Raw genomic sequence first — 15,079 nt, 5'->3', positions numbered from 1 at the left:
CCAAAATTTCACCGAAATTGAGGAAAAAAGAAACAGAAATGGCCATTTTCATTCCCTAAAAAGTATAATGTTGAGTAATGTAGCCGACAGGGGCATTATGGGGTTCCCCCCCCCCCCCATAGCTGACTCCTTAGAGTCGGTTATGAGGGGGTATTTCTGTAATATTTTGGTCTCCTCTTTTATTATAAATAAAGGGGTTTGGTGATCCTATTGATCACTCAAGCATTCATTCCTAAAGGCTGCTAACATGGTATCAGAGCAGGAATTCTGATCTGGATTGCAGGCTTCTGTTTTTTTCTTTTTTCTTTTCCTTCTCCCTTCCCTGCTTTCCCCGTCTCCACCCTAGACCCTTTTCTTCTTACTGCAAACCTCTTAAAACCTTGTCTCTCACATTCTCGGCTCTTCTCAACCATTAAGGGCAGCACTATGAGGTGATCTCCTGCAGATCTAGATGCTGCCCTCCATGGCTCCATCCTACCTCATTGCAGATTATGATTGAAGACTACAGGTGCTGACCAGATTCTGCCTGCAGGTCCCTTCCTCCTTTGAAGATCGTTTTTTTCCCCTTTTTTGGAGCTTTTTTCCTGCTGGTTTATTGGTCAACATCTATTCCTGGTTGAAGACTGCAGATTTGAATCAAGTCAAACTCAAATTCAGCTCTGCAATTTCTCCAAATCAGGTTTTTTACCTAATTTTTTACACAAAATTAGGTTTTTTTTATTGGCTCATCAGAAGGTTCTGATTTTTGGAAGACATCTTGGGCACTACCAGAGGGAGACTCGATCCAATTTTTAGCCTCTTCTGATGGTTAAATTTGTGGAAATTTTAAAACCTGTCTAGCCCACTCTCTTGCTACTATGTCTGTTCTCACTACAGCCTCATCTCGATCAGATGGATCTGTTCGTATTGTGTACCTTCCTTTCGCTGCCACTACTATCAAGTTAGATGGGACTAATTATCTGATGTAGTCTTGATCTACTTACCTTACCATTGCTAGTCGCGGCTTTACAGGACATCTTACAGGTAATCTTGTTAATCTTGATAAAGAAGGTCCTGCCCAAGATCGGTGGCACACTGGCACTCCCACGATTCCATGGTAATGTCTTATCTTCTCTTGGACACTGCTGCTCAAATATGGAAAGCTGCAGACACTTACTCCCAAGTTGGGAATGATGCTCATGTATATGAACTACGAAAGAAGATTCATGATACAAAACAAAATGAATTATCTGTCTCCCAATATTATACAGAGCTTCATAAGTGCTGGCAGGAACATAGTTGTCATGGTGTCGTCCTAGCGCTGGAGAAGCAAGCATATCAAGCTCCGACATGGTTGAGGTACAAATATCACCCGATATGGCCTCCATGGCTTCGCCATGGCACCGCTATGGATGCCATACCACGATATATGGGCATATCGGTCGATATTAGTGTATAAAACTTAGGTTTTAAAAAACCATTTAAGAGTTTAAATGCTTTTTCCTTGATTTGTATTGGAGGTGTAACTTGAAAATGCTTTTTCCTTGATTTGTATTGGAGGTGTAACTTGAAAAGTTACACCTGCAATACACATTAACATAAAAAAATTAAAGCCATTAAACAGTACACTATACCCTAATTTTGAAACACTATTACTAATTGGAATTGGAATTTGAGAGAAATAGAAATCGCAAAGTGAAAGTTTGAGACAGGAGAGAGTTCGTGAGACAGAGACCATAGTTATCAAGGCGGGAAGGTGACCATGGCGTTTTAGAAGGTAAAAAATCAAGGCGACACTGCCATGGCGGCAAGGCGCCCGCCATGGCGCCCAGGGCGTCCAAGGCGACCAAGGAGCTTGGACGCCATGGCGACGCCTTGGCAATGCCTTGATAACTATGGCAGAGACACAGAGATTGAAGGAGTTAAGAAGACAAAGAAGTGAGAAGAAGAAGAAGAAGAGGAAGAACTGAAGAAGACGAAGTGAGAAGAAGAAGAACTTTGGCTTCAGTTCCTGCAACTCTCGGCAAGTTCGAACCCCTACGGCAACCTCCAGGAAAGTAATTTTTTAATTTTTTTTTATTTGGTTCTTCTTCTTCTTCTCCAATCTCCTCCCAGTCCTCCGGCAACTCGATCCTTCTTCTTCAGTTCTTCTTCTCACTTCTTCGTCTTCTTCACTTCCGGCCATAGTTGTCACGGCGGTTAGGCGACCCAAGGCGGTGGAGAGGGTCAAAGTTTAAGGCGACACCAACTAAGCGAACAAGGCGACGCCTTGACAACTATGCTTCCGGCAACTCTCTCCTTCAGTTCTTCTTCTTTTTCTCACTTCTTCGTCTTCTTAACTTCTTCTTCTTGCCTTGCAGTTGCAGGCTTGCACACAGTCACAGACCTTGGTTTTTTTTTTTTTTTTTTTTTCCTCTTCTTCTTCCCTTGCACACAGCCACACATACACACACAGAGACAGGGAGAGAGTCGAGAGACAGAGGGGGGGGGGGGAGGGATTTATTACAGCCAGTAGTTCTCTCGGTTTTTTTTTTTTCTTCTTCTTCTTGCCTTGCAGTTGCAAACTTGCACAGTCACAGAGAAGGTGTTTTTTTATTTTATTTTTTCTTCTTCTTACCTTGCATGCAGCCACACACAGAGACAGGGAGAGAGTCGAGAGACAGAGGGGGGGGGATTTATTACAGCCAGTAGTCCATCACTCACACACACACAACAACAGCAAGCACCTATTCACATCAGCAAATTTTTTCTTTTTTTTTTTTTGTTTATATGGGCTGTTTATCAGGTTTATTCACTTATTTCACTCAATATAAAATTATAAATTGTTTTCTTTTAATTTGTTTTGTTACTTTTGTAGATTATTAGTACACTAATAAATATTACACTTTCATGAATTAAACCATAGTAGATTAGTAGTACACTTTCCTATTGATTTTTTATGTTATAGGGTATATATTATAGCATACTAAATGACATTAAAAAATAGAGAAAACAAAAAATAAAACATGGTCGACCTGATCTCCATGGCGGGCGACATGTCGATATATCGATCAGACACCCCTCTACCGACTTGGATCGCCGTGACGCCGCGACAACTATGGGCAGGAACTTGCTTGATCATTACTCGGATTATCAGCCCACTAATGCCATCGATATTGCTGCCTACCGCAAATATGTAAATTATATATATAATGACTTAAGAGATGCAATAGGAAATAAGAAAATTGAAAATACCTAAACTACTCCTGAACATAACCGAGACATTAAACAGTCCTTACTAAGACTCTCCCTCAAGCTAGAGCATAGATATTAATCATGGCCAGCTTGTTACAAATATAACTCCCCAAAGACTATATAAATAAATCTGCAAGTTGTTCTCCTGTATGAACATGACTGGGAGAAATGAGTCCTTGTTGCAGCTTCTCTTGAACAAAGTGACAATCTACTTTAATGTGTTTTGTTCTTTCATGAAACATAGGATTTGAAGTAATGTGTTTTGTTCTTTCATGAAACACAGGATTTGAAGCAATATGAACAGCAGCTTGATTATCACACCATTGTTGCATGGGAAAATCATCTGTAAATCCAAGCTCAGTCAACAACTGTTTCACCCTCATCAACTCACATGTAACATGTGCCATGTCTCGATACTCTTGACTCTGCATTGGATCGAGCCACAACTATCTGTTTCTTACTTTTTCATGACACAAGATTCCCTCCTGCAAATGTTCAATAACCAGTAGTTGACCTTCTGTCAACAAGAGATCCAGTCCAGTCAACATCTGAAAAACCCTCAACTCATCAATGACCATGATCGGAGTAAAGTAAACCACGTCCAGGAGCCTTCTTGAGGTACCTCAAGATGCGTATAACAACATCCCAATGAGATGTACGAGGAGCATACAGAAACTGACTCACAACACTGACAGGAAAGGCAATGCCAGGTCGAGTCACAGTGAAATAGTTTAGTTTCCCAACAAGCCTCCGATATTTCTCAGGATCGTTAAGAGCATCACCATCATCAGCTATATGCTTTAAATTAGGATCCATAGGAGTTTCTAGAGGTTTGGATCTTAACAATCCTGTCTCTGAAAGAAGATCAATAACATACTTCTGCTGTGAGAGCGAAATTCCTTTCCTAGACTGAGCCAATTCCACACCTAGGAAGTATTTCAATCTTCCCAAATCCTTAGTTTGAAACTTTTGTTGTAAATGCATCTTCAACTTCTCCATTCCTGAAGAGTCATCTCCTGTGATGACAATATCATCTACATATACAATAAGAAATATCCTTCCTGCATCATAATGCCAGAAAAACGTGTCAGTCCAAATTCCAAAGCAACTTCAGTGAACCAACCAAACCAAGCTCGGGGCGACTGTTTCAGCCCATACAAAGATTTCTTGAGTTTACACACCATCCCATACTCCCCCTGAGCAACAAACCCAGGAGGTTGCTCCATATAAACCTCCTCATGGAGATCTCCATGCAAGAATGCATTTTTAACATCTAATTGAAACAGATGCCAATGATGAGTAGCAGCAAGAGAAATTAATATATGAACAAAAGTAAGCTTAGCCACAGGAGAAAAAGTGTCCAAATAATCAACACCATACACTTGGGCATAGCCCTTTGCCATAGGCGAGCCTTCTAGCGAGCCAAAGAACCATCAGGAATCACCTTCACCACAAAGATCCATCGACAACCAATAGCTGATTTACTAGAGGGTAATGGAACAAGATCCCATGTTTGATTTTCCTCTAAAGCCAACAGTTCCTTAGTTATAGCAGCCCTCTAGCCATGACTAGATAATGCCTCTGCAACAGACATAGTAGGATGGTTCTCAATAGTAGTCAAACAGGAATGGAAAGTAGAGGATTAACTAGAGTAAGACACAAAGTTTGATAGAGTATGTTGGGTACAACTCCGAACACCCTTGCAAAGAGCAATAGGCACATCAAGGTTAGAAGAAACATCAAGAGAAGAAGGATTAGCTGGGGGCAAGATCAGCCAACGAAGAAGGTAAGGTTGAAGTGGAGGGGCCCAAACCTTCCGAAGATGGCATTGGTACACAATAGGAGGTGGCGACGGCGGAGACAGTGGCGGCGGTGGTGGTGGAGTGTGGAACAAAAGACTGAACAATATACAAAGGAAGATCTTTGTCCAATTCAGAAGCAACAAAAGGAGAATCAGTATAAGGGGTAGACTTCAAGAAGGAAACATTAGCTGTGACAAAATATTTATGTAAGTCAAAGGAATAACAACGATAGCCCTTTTGAGTACGAGAATAACCAACAAAGATGCATTTAAGAGCTTTGGGATCCAACTTAGAGAAAAACCTAGATGATGATCACAAATGAAACAAACACTACTAAAGATACGTGGAGGTAAGGCAAATAAAGGAGCAGAAGGAAAACAATAGAGAATGGGGTATCCCACCACGTAAAACAGAGGAAGCCATGTGGTTGATTAGGTAACATGCTGTCAAAACAGCATCAGCCCAAAAAGTTTTGGCCACCCTCATCTCAAATAAAAGAGACCGTGTGACATCCATCTGATATCTATTCTTTCTTTCTGCCACACCATTTTGTTGTCGGGTGTCGGCACAAGAAGATTGAAGTATAATACCATGGTGAGTCATAAAATTAGTGAAAGGAGCAGAAAAATATTCTTTAACATTATCACTATTAAGGATACATAAAGGAGTGCTAAATTGAGTCTTAACTTCATTCACAAAAGCACAAAAGATACAGAACAACTCAGAACGATTCTTCATTAAATAAAGCCAAGTAATTCTACCAACTGTGGAGACTAAAGTGATGATTTGCTACGGTGGGCTTCACAGAGAAACAATAGAAGAATGAGAAGGAGGAGAGAGGAGAAATCGCATAAGAAAAGGGGGGAGGGAGTACACACGCACACAACCTTCAGGCCACTCAAACCATAAACTCAATTCATTCTTCAAATCTATCTCCAACGATGGGGAATTACTGTTAGAATTATATTTTAATGAGGATTACTATTCTACCTAATTATGGACTCATATTAATTATCCTAAAACCAGGCTAACTTCGTTGGTCTAATAAAGGGGTTATTGAGTTGTATTAGGAGTCCTATGTGGACTGGTTTTAGTGTGGGCAGATAGATTCCTACTGGGACTATGATGAGAGAGGCCCTCTAGGAATTACTATATAAAGAGAGCTAGGTCCCCCCTCTACCCATCACAACTAAATATTCTCAATCTATATTGAGGAGTGCATTCTGGAAAGAGAGGGAGATATTCAGTGTTAATCATCCGTGTGCATACAGTATTCTCCTCAAGCCAGTTATCTTTGGGAATAGAGGGGAAGCACCTAGATCTTTGGTCTTTATTTTCCGCTGCGATCATCATCACTATGGATGCGAAACAAGGTTAGTGGTTTTGTCCCTATTCTCTATTATTTATTTGATTGTATATTTGAACACCCTATGGAGATCCTGGCTTTTATGGTTTTCTCCCTATTCGGATCAAACTAATCTAACAATTACATCATATAGAAAGAAAAATAAAAGACTCGTACAAATAAAGACTCCTAATTACTTCCTAAAACTTGGACTAACTAAAATAGAAACTCAATAAAACTCATATTGGAAATTTCCCTATAAGTCTAATAGCTACCCCAAAATAAAAGATTACATATCTTTCCCAAATATAATAAATTCTAAATATCCTATTGAACCAAAACATGTTTGGGAACCGGTTCATCTTGGTTTGGATACCCAACTGGGTTTGGGTTAGTCCAAGGTAGTGTATCTGCATCAATTCCCCCGATGTTGAGAAAAACTCAACCTCGAGTTTGTAGAGTGGTAGAAATAAAAGCTCACGAGCGGGGGCTATTGGTTCCATGTCTGCAACTTGAAGAAAATCCAAAATATGAAGCTTTGGGGTTGCATCCATGTCAGGGAAATCATGAGGAAGAATGAACTCATGATAGGGAATGGCCTTCACTGCACTGGAGTCCGTCGTTACTTGATCCACGATCTGCGCATCTTCCGTTGCCACTATTTGCTGTTCTGGTTGTGGTTGCATCACTGGTGCTGCCTTTTTTGTCTTGGAACAAACATCATCAACTAACCAATGAAGAATGAATGTCTGGGGCATGTGAAAAGTATGTAGAGTGCACAAGTTTCTGTCACGATCAATGATGTCTTTTCATTCTTCTAGCCATTCACAACCCAATTTAATTACATGCCGAGGAGAATCAAACACTTCACAATGAGCTCCATCACAATAATAAGAAACGGAGAATTCGACGAATACATGATCCTCAGAGTGAATAATGTTCTAGTGATTTTTTGATAACATCTCTCCCACAGATCGTGAGACAAAATTATGGCTTTACCCTTCATCAATAAACAGCATAGCAAGCTTTCTATTGGGCAAACACACCCTAAATTTTAACACAAAAGGGTCCATGGCTAGGTGTATTCAGAATCGGTATGGGTCCACACAAATAAGAGAATATGCAAAGTAAGAGTTAATTGCAAAACAGTGAATAGATGAAGTTTATGACAACAGTGGCAGAATTGTAATTATGGATAGTTTAATGATAGCCAACGAAGGAGTATTACGTATAGGGTAAAGGGCTAACTGGTAAGTGGGAAAAAAAGGATAAAACAGAATTAATAAAAAGTGAGGGGCAATTTGGGCAAGAGAAAAAAAATAAAGAAAAAGATAAAGAGAGGATGTGGGGATAGAATTGGAATAAAAGAGAGGAGAAAGGGAATCAATCGAACAAAAGAAGGGAAGGAAGGGTGTTTTTTTTGGGTGAATAAATATGTATTACCATACCCCAGGGGGGGGGCATGGAAAAGAGAGAAAGGAATATACAAGGGAAGAGGGGGGAGGGGAGAAACAAAGCCGACCTACGCAGAGGTGGCAATAAAAAGGGAGGTCAGATCAAGACCCCAAAAAACTGCAATGTGCCTATTTCTAGGGGTGTCTCTGATAGCACGAAGAGGGATATGGTTGAGCTTGGAAGAGACATCAAAGGAGATGGCTTTCCAAATCAGATCAAAGGATCGAGAGTTGGAAGTCCATCTCCTAATGTTACGCTCCATCCAAATGTGGTGAACAGCAGCTCCAAAGATTAGCTTGCCAATGATGTCGCAGATCGAGGTCCCTAAGAAGGACTTAGCCACCCAGGGCCATTCTCTGTCGAAAGGGAGGGGTCTTCTGCTATGATGCCAAATGGAGGAAAGGGCTTTTTTCCAGATGGTAGAGGTGAAAGGGCAGTCAAAGAAGAGGTGGGGGATGTCTTCGAGACCGTTCCAGCAAAGGGAGCAAGTAGGGGAAACATGGATGTGACGGTGAATAAGGAAGGCTTGGGTTGGGAGGCAAAGGCGGAGGGCTCTCCAGGTGGTGAGGCTATGGCGGGGAATGTGGCCTTTGAACCAGACAAGGTTGTGCCAAGGGATAATGGGGGAGGAGTGGTGAACGAAGTTCCAAGCAGAGAAGGAGGTGAAGCAGCCATTGGGAGAGGGCAACCACAGAAGTTTGTCATCAGAAGAGGGGGGGGGAGAGGGAAGGGGGGAGAGCAGGCCAAATCCGATCGACAATAGAGGGATTAAGAAGAGGGGGGGGGGGACCAGGATCCAGAGGAAATGAGAGTGGAAAGGGGGGCATTGGGAAACCAGAGGAGTAGATGGACCTGGGACCGAGAATGCAGTACAGGATAGCAAGAGGGTGCCAAGGGTCAAGCCAGAGGGAAGTGGACGAGCCTCGAGCAATGGAGGTAGAGATTCCACGAAGGGCCAGGGGACGGAGGGCAAGGATCTTTCTCCAAATCCAGGAGGCATCAGAGGGGGTGGGGACAGTCCATAAGGAGTCGGACTTGAGAAGGTGGGAATAGACCCAGTTGACCCAGATGGAATCCTGACGAGAAGAGATTTTCCAGATCAACTTGAGGATGCCAACAGTGTTGGAGTCCTTGATGCGGCGAATCCCAAAACCTCCCTCATATTTGGGAAGGCAGATGGACTTCCAAGTTAGAGGGTGAAGAAATCTGGAGGTATCGACCCCTTTCCAGAGACAGGCGCAGAAGAGGCGCTCCATCTCTCGAGACGTGGCTTTTGGAAGGGCAAAGATCCCACACCAGTAGATGTAAGCTTGGAGAACAGAGCGAATACAAACAAGGCGGCCGGCATAGGAAAGGAGTTTGCTTTTCCAAAGCTGGAGATGCTTGCGGATATTGTCTAGCATAGGAGCGCAATGATTCTTAGAGAGCCGGGCCGGAATGAGGGGAAGACCAAGGTACTTGACTGGGAGGGAGCCAAGGGTGAAGCCGGTCAGGTGAAGAAGGGAATCCTTTTTTGAATCGGGAATACCAGAGAGGAAGATTTTAGATTTAAGGAGATTGATGCGGAGACCAAAGAGGGATTCAAAGAGATGAAGGGAATCCATGATAGCAGAGATAGAAGAGTGAGAAGCTTTGGAGAAGATCATCAGCAAAAGCGAGATGGGTAAGATTGATATGCTTGCATTTAGGGATGGGAGAGATGAGATGGAGGTCCGATTTGGATTGGAGGCTACGGGAAAGGATTTCCAAAGCGATGGAGAAAAGGAAGGGGGAGAGAGGACGGCCTTGACGAATACCTACTTTGGAGTGGAAGAAGCCAGCAGGGGAACCATTAACCAGCACGGAGAAGGAGGGAGAAGAGATGGTGGAAGAAGATGAAGACGATGGCTGGAAGTCAACTTTGCAGTTGAAACAGAGGGCCAACGAAGACTTTGACTTCGATTAGGAGTGTGGACTTCAAACCAAGCTGCAACTTGGGCACTACTCATGGTAGAGGCACTGTCGTGATAATCCAGGAGACCAACTTCGAACCAGGTAAGAGTTCTTTTTAATTAGATTCTCACTTTCTCTTCTTTCTTCCTTTTGTTTTCTGTTTCTCTGTCTCTCGATCTCTCTGTTCTTCTTCACTTCTTTATTTTTTTGGTTGCTGGCGGAACAATCAATTGGGGTTGTGGGGAAAAAGAAAATGAAGCGGTGGTGTAACAGAAGAGGGTTCTGGGTTTATGGTTGAAATTGAGGTAAGGGTGTCAAAACCAAACCGAAACCGTTTATCAAAACCGAACCGAATCGTTTAAACCGGAACCGACAGACCGTTTAAAGAAATGGTCTGGTTATGGTTTCAGAAATGTCACCATTTAGCTAAACGGTTTGGTCCGATTTTAACCTATTAATCCAACGGTTTCAGGCCGTTTAATCGAATTACAACCGATTATATCCGTTTAAACCAAATATCAAAAGATTCAAAACCTAGCAATAGCAACTACTAAGTACTAACCATTAAGTCACTGAGTCATGTTTCTTCAATAAATGATTTCCTTTTTTCAAAAAAAAAAACTAATAACTTCATAATTAATAAATAATTACTAATAGCTAATTATCATTAGTAAATAGAAGGTAAACCATTTTCTACCCAAAAAGAAAAAAGAAAAAAATGGGTAAACAGTGATTGAAGGTACAACATTTTCATGGGATCCATCGTCCATTGAAGGTATTTACTAATTAAAAGAGATGCACTATAGGCTATATAACCCATTTTCTATTAAAAAATGCAGGAGGTTTGGTTTGAAAACTATTAAACTATTTAGTAAATCAGGGATGTTATTCGTAACCGGCTAACCCAAACCGTGTAGAACCATTTAATCGAAAACCGTGTAGAACCATTTAACCAAAAACCGTGTATAATCATTTAACCGAAACCGTTAAAAAACCGTATAACCGAAACCATTTACTAAACAGTTATGGTTTTGGATATGCAACCGTTTAGCTAAATGGTCTGGTTACGGTTTCTATCCTCAAGCAATCAAACCGAACCGAACCGTTTAACACCCTTATGTTGAGGGATGGGTGGGAATCAAAGGAATGGACTGGGGTATGGGTTTCGATAGAGTTCTTTTTTTTTTTTTTTGGGTTCGCTGTTACAACGAGGAAGAACGGAAGGGGAAGGTGGATTGGGTTTTGCTAAGAGGATGGAAACGAAGGGGAGGCACGGTCGCTAGAGTCGAGGGTGTTTTTTTTTGTGTGTTTGTGGGGGGGGGGGTGGAATAGCAGGGGTTGTTGCGGTTGGACTGTAGTGGAGTTGAAGGAGAGAAAGAAGGGTAGGGGTGCTGAAGAAGATGGAAAGGGGATGGGAGTACTGGTTTGACGGTAGGACAAATGGGAAGAAAAAAAAATTCAAGGAAGAAAGAGAATGGGATAAGAGTGATGGACAATAAGGAGATGGATCCTTCGGCTCTGATACCAAATAATGCAGACCAAAGTGATGATCTGCTACGGTGGGCTTCACAGAGAGAAACAATAGAAGAATGGGAAGAATGAGAGAGGAGAAATCGCATAAGAAGAAAGGGGGGGGGGGGGGAGAAAGTGCACACATACACAACCCTCAAGCTACTCAAACCATAAACTCAATTCACTCTTCAAATCCGTCTCCAACGATGGGGAATTACATCATATATAAAGAAAAATAAGACTCCAAGAACTCACTAGTAGCTTTACTAGCAAGAGGTAAGCATCCGGAAATAGAACCTTAAAATAACCGAAGGACAATCATAGCAATTGTATCCAACCTACTACTTATGATAGAGAGGAGAATGACATTAACTATTATAATAACAGTTTTAGAGAAGTGGAATAGAACCTGTATTAGTGACTATCCATCCCAAGAAAACCTCCCACTCTCCTACCTCTCGTTGCTTGCCTTCCTTCGTTGCTTCATTCTCATCCGCTCTACCTCGCACTGATCTTCCTCCGTTGACTAACTAAAATAGAAACTCAATAAAACTCAAATTGGAAATTTCCTATAAGTCTAATAGCTACCCCAAAATAAAAGATTACATATCTTTCCCAAATAAAATAAATTCTAAATATCCTACTAAACCAGAACATGGGTGGGAACCGGTTCATCATGGTTTGGATATCCAACTGGGTTTGGGTCAAGTCCAAGGTAGTTTATCTGCATCAAAGTAACTCTGGAATAGTCATCAACAAAAGTAACACAATACCGAAATCCCAATTTAGAGACAATTGGACAAGGGTCCCATACATCTGAATGGACTAAAGCAAAAGGTTGATTAGACCTTTGATCGACTCTGGGAGGATAGCTTACATGGTGAAGCTTCCCAAACTAACCAGACTCACAATGTAAACTAGAAAGAGATTGAAAACGAGGATCTTAAATCCGTAAACTCTGCAATGATGGATGATCCAAACGACAATGGACTTGGTGAGGAGATGCCAAACTTGAACATGCCATAGACAAAGTTTCTTCAAGTAGGTACAGCCCCCCGACTCAATACCTCTATCAATTGTCTTCTTCGTCGTGAGGTCCTAAAAGACACATGAATCAGAGAGAAAAGTTACCGAACATAAAGTTTTCGTAAACTTAGTAATAGACAAGAGGTTAAAAGGAAACTTATGTAAATAAAGAACAGAAGATAAGGATAAAGGAGTGGCATGAATAGTGCCTATACCAGTTACTTTAGCTAAAGAGCCATTAGCTAAGGTAACACTAGAGGATGATGCACGAAAGGAAGAAAAACACTTGAGACCCTAGTCATGTGGTCCGATGCTCCTGAATCAATGATCCAAGGGCAGGAAGCAATTGAAAGACATGCAGTGGCATTACCTGTCTGACCAAAAGTAGCAGTAGAAGGCTGGGAAGACTGAGATCTGGAATTGGATAAAGCGTGCATAATCCTCATCAGACATCGTCAGTCTTACCCTCAAAATGAGAAGATGATGGAATAGTAGACTCAGTAATAGCAGCAAAATTTGCAAACTGTTGTTGTGGTGGTTTGTCATGAACTTTCCAACAGAAGCGTTGGATATGTCTGGTGCGACCACAATGCCTAAAGGATTTGAGCCAGAAGTAGGTGCTTTCCTAGATATAGGGGCTTTACCAGGACCACCCCCACGACCACGGCTACCTCCAGTCCCTATCCCACTACTCGGACCACGGCTAGGTGTGAAAGAGGCCAAGGCTGAACTATCCACAGCAGTAGAATCATGAGAAGTCTCACGAGATACTTGTAGAACTCATGAAAAAGTGTCAGAAAGTATGGCTACTTTATCACCACCAAGTATCTGGGAACGAACAGAATCAAACTCATTCCGAAGACCGCCTAGAAATCCCATAATTGCGAGCTGCTCTTGCTGGTACTGCATCTGTTGCACATCAGAGGTGATAGGAAGTAGGGAATTCAGCTCCTCATGCATCCTCTTAAAATCAGCAAAGTACGGAGTCAAGGGGAGACCCTTTCAATCAGCTCTATGGAAATCTTGAGACAACTTATAGATACGAGATATGTTGTTCTGCCCAGAATACAGAACATTCAGATAATCCCATAGCTCCTTGACTGTATCAATATGAGTTACCAAATCAACAATCTGATTTTCCATAGAGTTCAGCAGCTGTCCCAAAATTTGTGCATCAACACCAATCTAACAATCTTCTTCCATTGTTGGAAGTTGCTGATTTCCTCTAACTTCTTCTCACTTTCTCAGTAATACGGTTAGTTGAAGAAAAGACAACTTCAATGATAACATTCTTCAATGACTCGGGCATTTCAACAAACACAAAACTAATGAAAATTGCAACACTTATCAAAAGGATTCAGAGAAGTAGTAAAAGAACCTGATAAAGTCAATCTCAGCTCCCAAAACCCTGAAAAGGGAAGTCCAATCTTCAAACCTCAAAGTGATTTTCATTGTATTCTGCAAGAGCTTTGTGTAGCCAGTTGACAATGGTATATGTTTGTACTTTCATATAAAGATGACTTTCTACTATGGAGAAGGGAAAAGGAACCAATAGAGATTTCTTTTTATCTTTGCTTGCATCTACGGATGAACCGTTACCTTTTTATCAGTTTATTGCTTTAATATTTACAGGTGGAGGAAGTGAATTCCTTGGCTGCTGAACTTGCGAATGTTACTGCACAAGAGCAGGCTTTGCTTGATCAATGCAGAGATCTCTTGTCCACATTAGCAGCTCTGCAGGTAAAGCTTTCTGGCTTGGCTCTTTCTTCTTTTTTCCTTTCCTTTCCCTTTTTTCCCCCCTTAAAAAGATCAGTTGCCAACTGGTAATTAAACTTTGGTAACAGGTGAAGGATTGTAGTCTGAGAACACATATATTACAACTAAAACGTGTGCCGAGTAACCTGACAACTCAAGTGTGAGACTGATCTCATTTGACTACTTACAGTAATTGCTAACATCAAATCAAACCCTTTTCTTCCACATCTGGAGGTAGTCTCGGGTAAATAAGAAAGAGTGGTTGGTTGCGGGGGGTGAAGAAAACCGGGTGTTCACTTAACCTATTTGGAACACATGAGGTCGGCAGTATCATGGTTTTTTGTATGCTTGCACATCGGAGGAAGTGGCCTTTCCCTCACAAATTCATATTTAGCTGTATACAAAATACTTTTGCTCGCCATAGGTCGAAGGAAGATGTATATATGTATGATGGTTCCAATTTATTTTTCCTAATCTAGTAGTTCCTGATCTAATCATGCTTTTCTTCAAAATTGATCTTCCCTTTGTTTATATGTTTTTTTTTTCTCATCTAATGTTAACTATTTGTCATGATATAAATATGTGAAACTGGCCATTAAATATTAATCTCTTTGGAGGGCCCCATTTTTTTTTAAGATTAATTATTTATGTGGTAGGGCTTCCCACATGAACCTTTCTTCAGGTCCTGGTGTGACCTATTCCAGTGGTGCTGTTTGCCGGCTAATTATTGGAGTTTTGGCTGTGAAACTAATATTTTCCATTTTTGGGTATGAAAAAGAGTATGGCATAGAAAGATCTAATCGCTGAAAGTATGGAATTTGGGTGGAGCATTGGTTTCCTGGATTGCCTCTCTGTACGGTCCTAATATTTGCCATGTAGGTAGGAATGGGCTCAAATTTTGTTAAGGACTCAATGTCCCCTGCTTATGTGTGGAGATCCAGTAATGAAGTCCTGAAATTTCATACAACATTGGACTTTCAGAGGAGATGGGAAGCTAAAATTACAAGGGAAAGCTTTCCTCAGATTTCTAGCTCTCACT

At 41.4% G+C, this 15,079-nt stretch overlaps 1 protein-coding gene across 1 annotated transcript in view; it reads left to right on the top strand.

Annotated features, from left to right (window-relative positions):
* LOC122662082 (QWRF motif-containing protein 2-like) overlaps positions 1-14,532 on the top strand; it is a 40,848-nt gene extending 26,316 nt beyond the window's left edge. The window contains exons 5-6 of the mRNA XM_043857640.1: positions 13,918-14,025; positions 14,130-14,532. Coding sequence (XP_043713575.1) covers positions 13,918-14,025; positions 14,130-14,204 — 183 coding nt within the window. The 3' untranslated portion in view covers positions 14,205-14,532. The remainder of the gene's footprint in view (positions 1-13,917; positions 14,026-14,129) is intronic.
* Positions 14,533-15,079: the final 547 nt, after the last annotated feature.

This window comes from Telopea speciosissima, chromosome 5 (genome assembly GCF_018873765.1).
Source record: "Telopea speciosissima isolate NSW1024214 ecotype Mountain lineage chromosome 5, Tspe_v1, whole genome shotgun sequence".
Lineage (NCBI taxonomy): Eukaryota > Viridiplantae > Streptophyta > Magnoliopsida > Proteales > Proteaceae > Telopea > Telopea speciosissima.
Note: the sequence above shows the minus strand (reverse complement) of the source record. Positions and strands in the feature narration are given on the sequence as shown.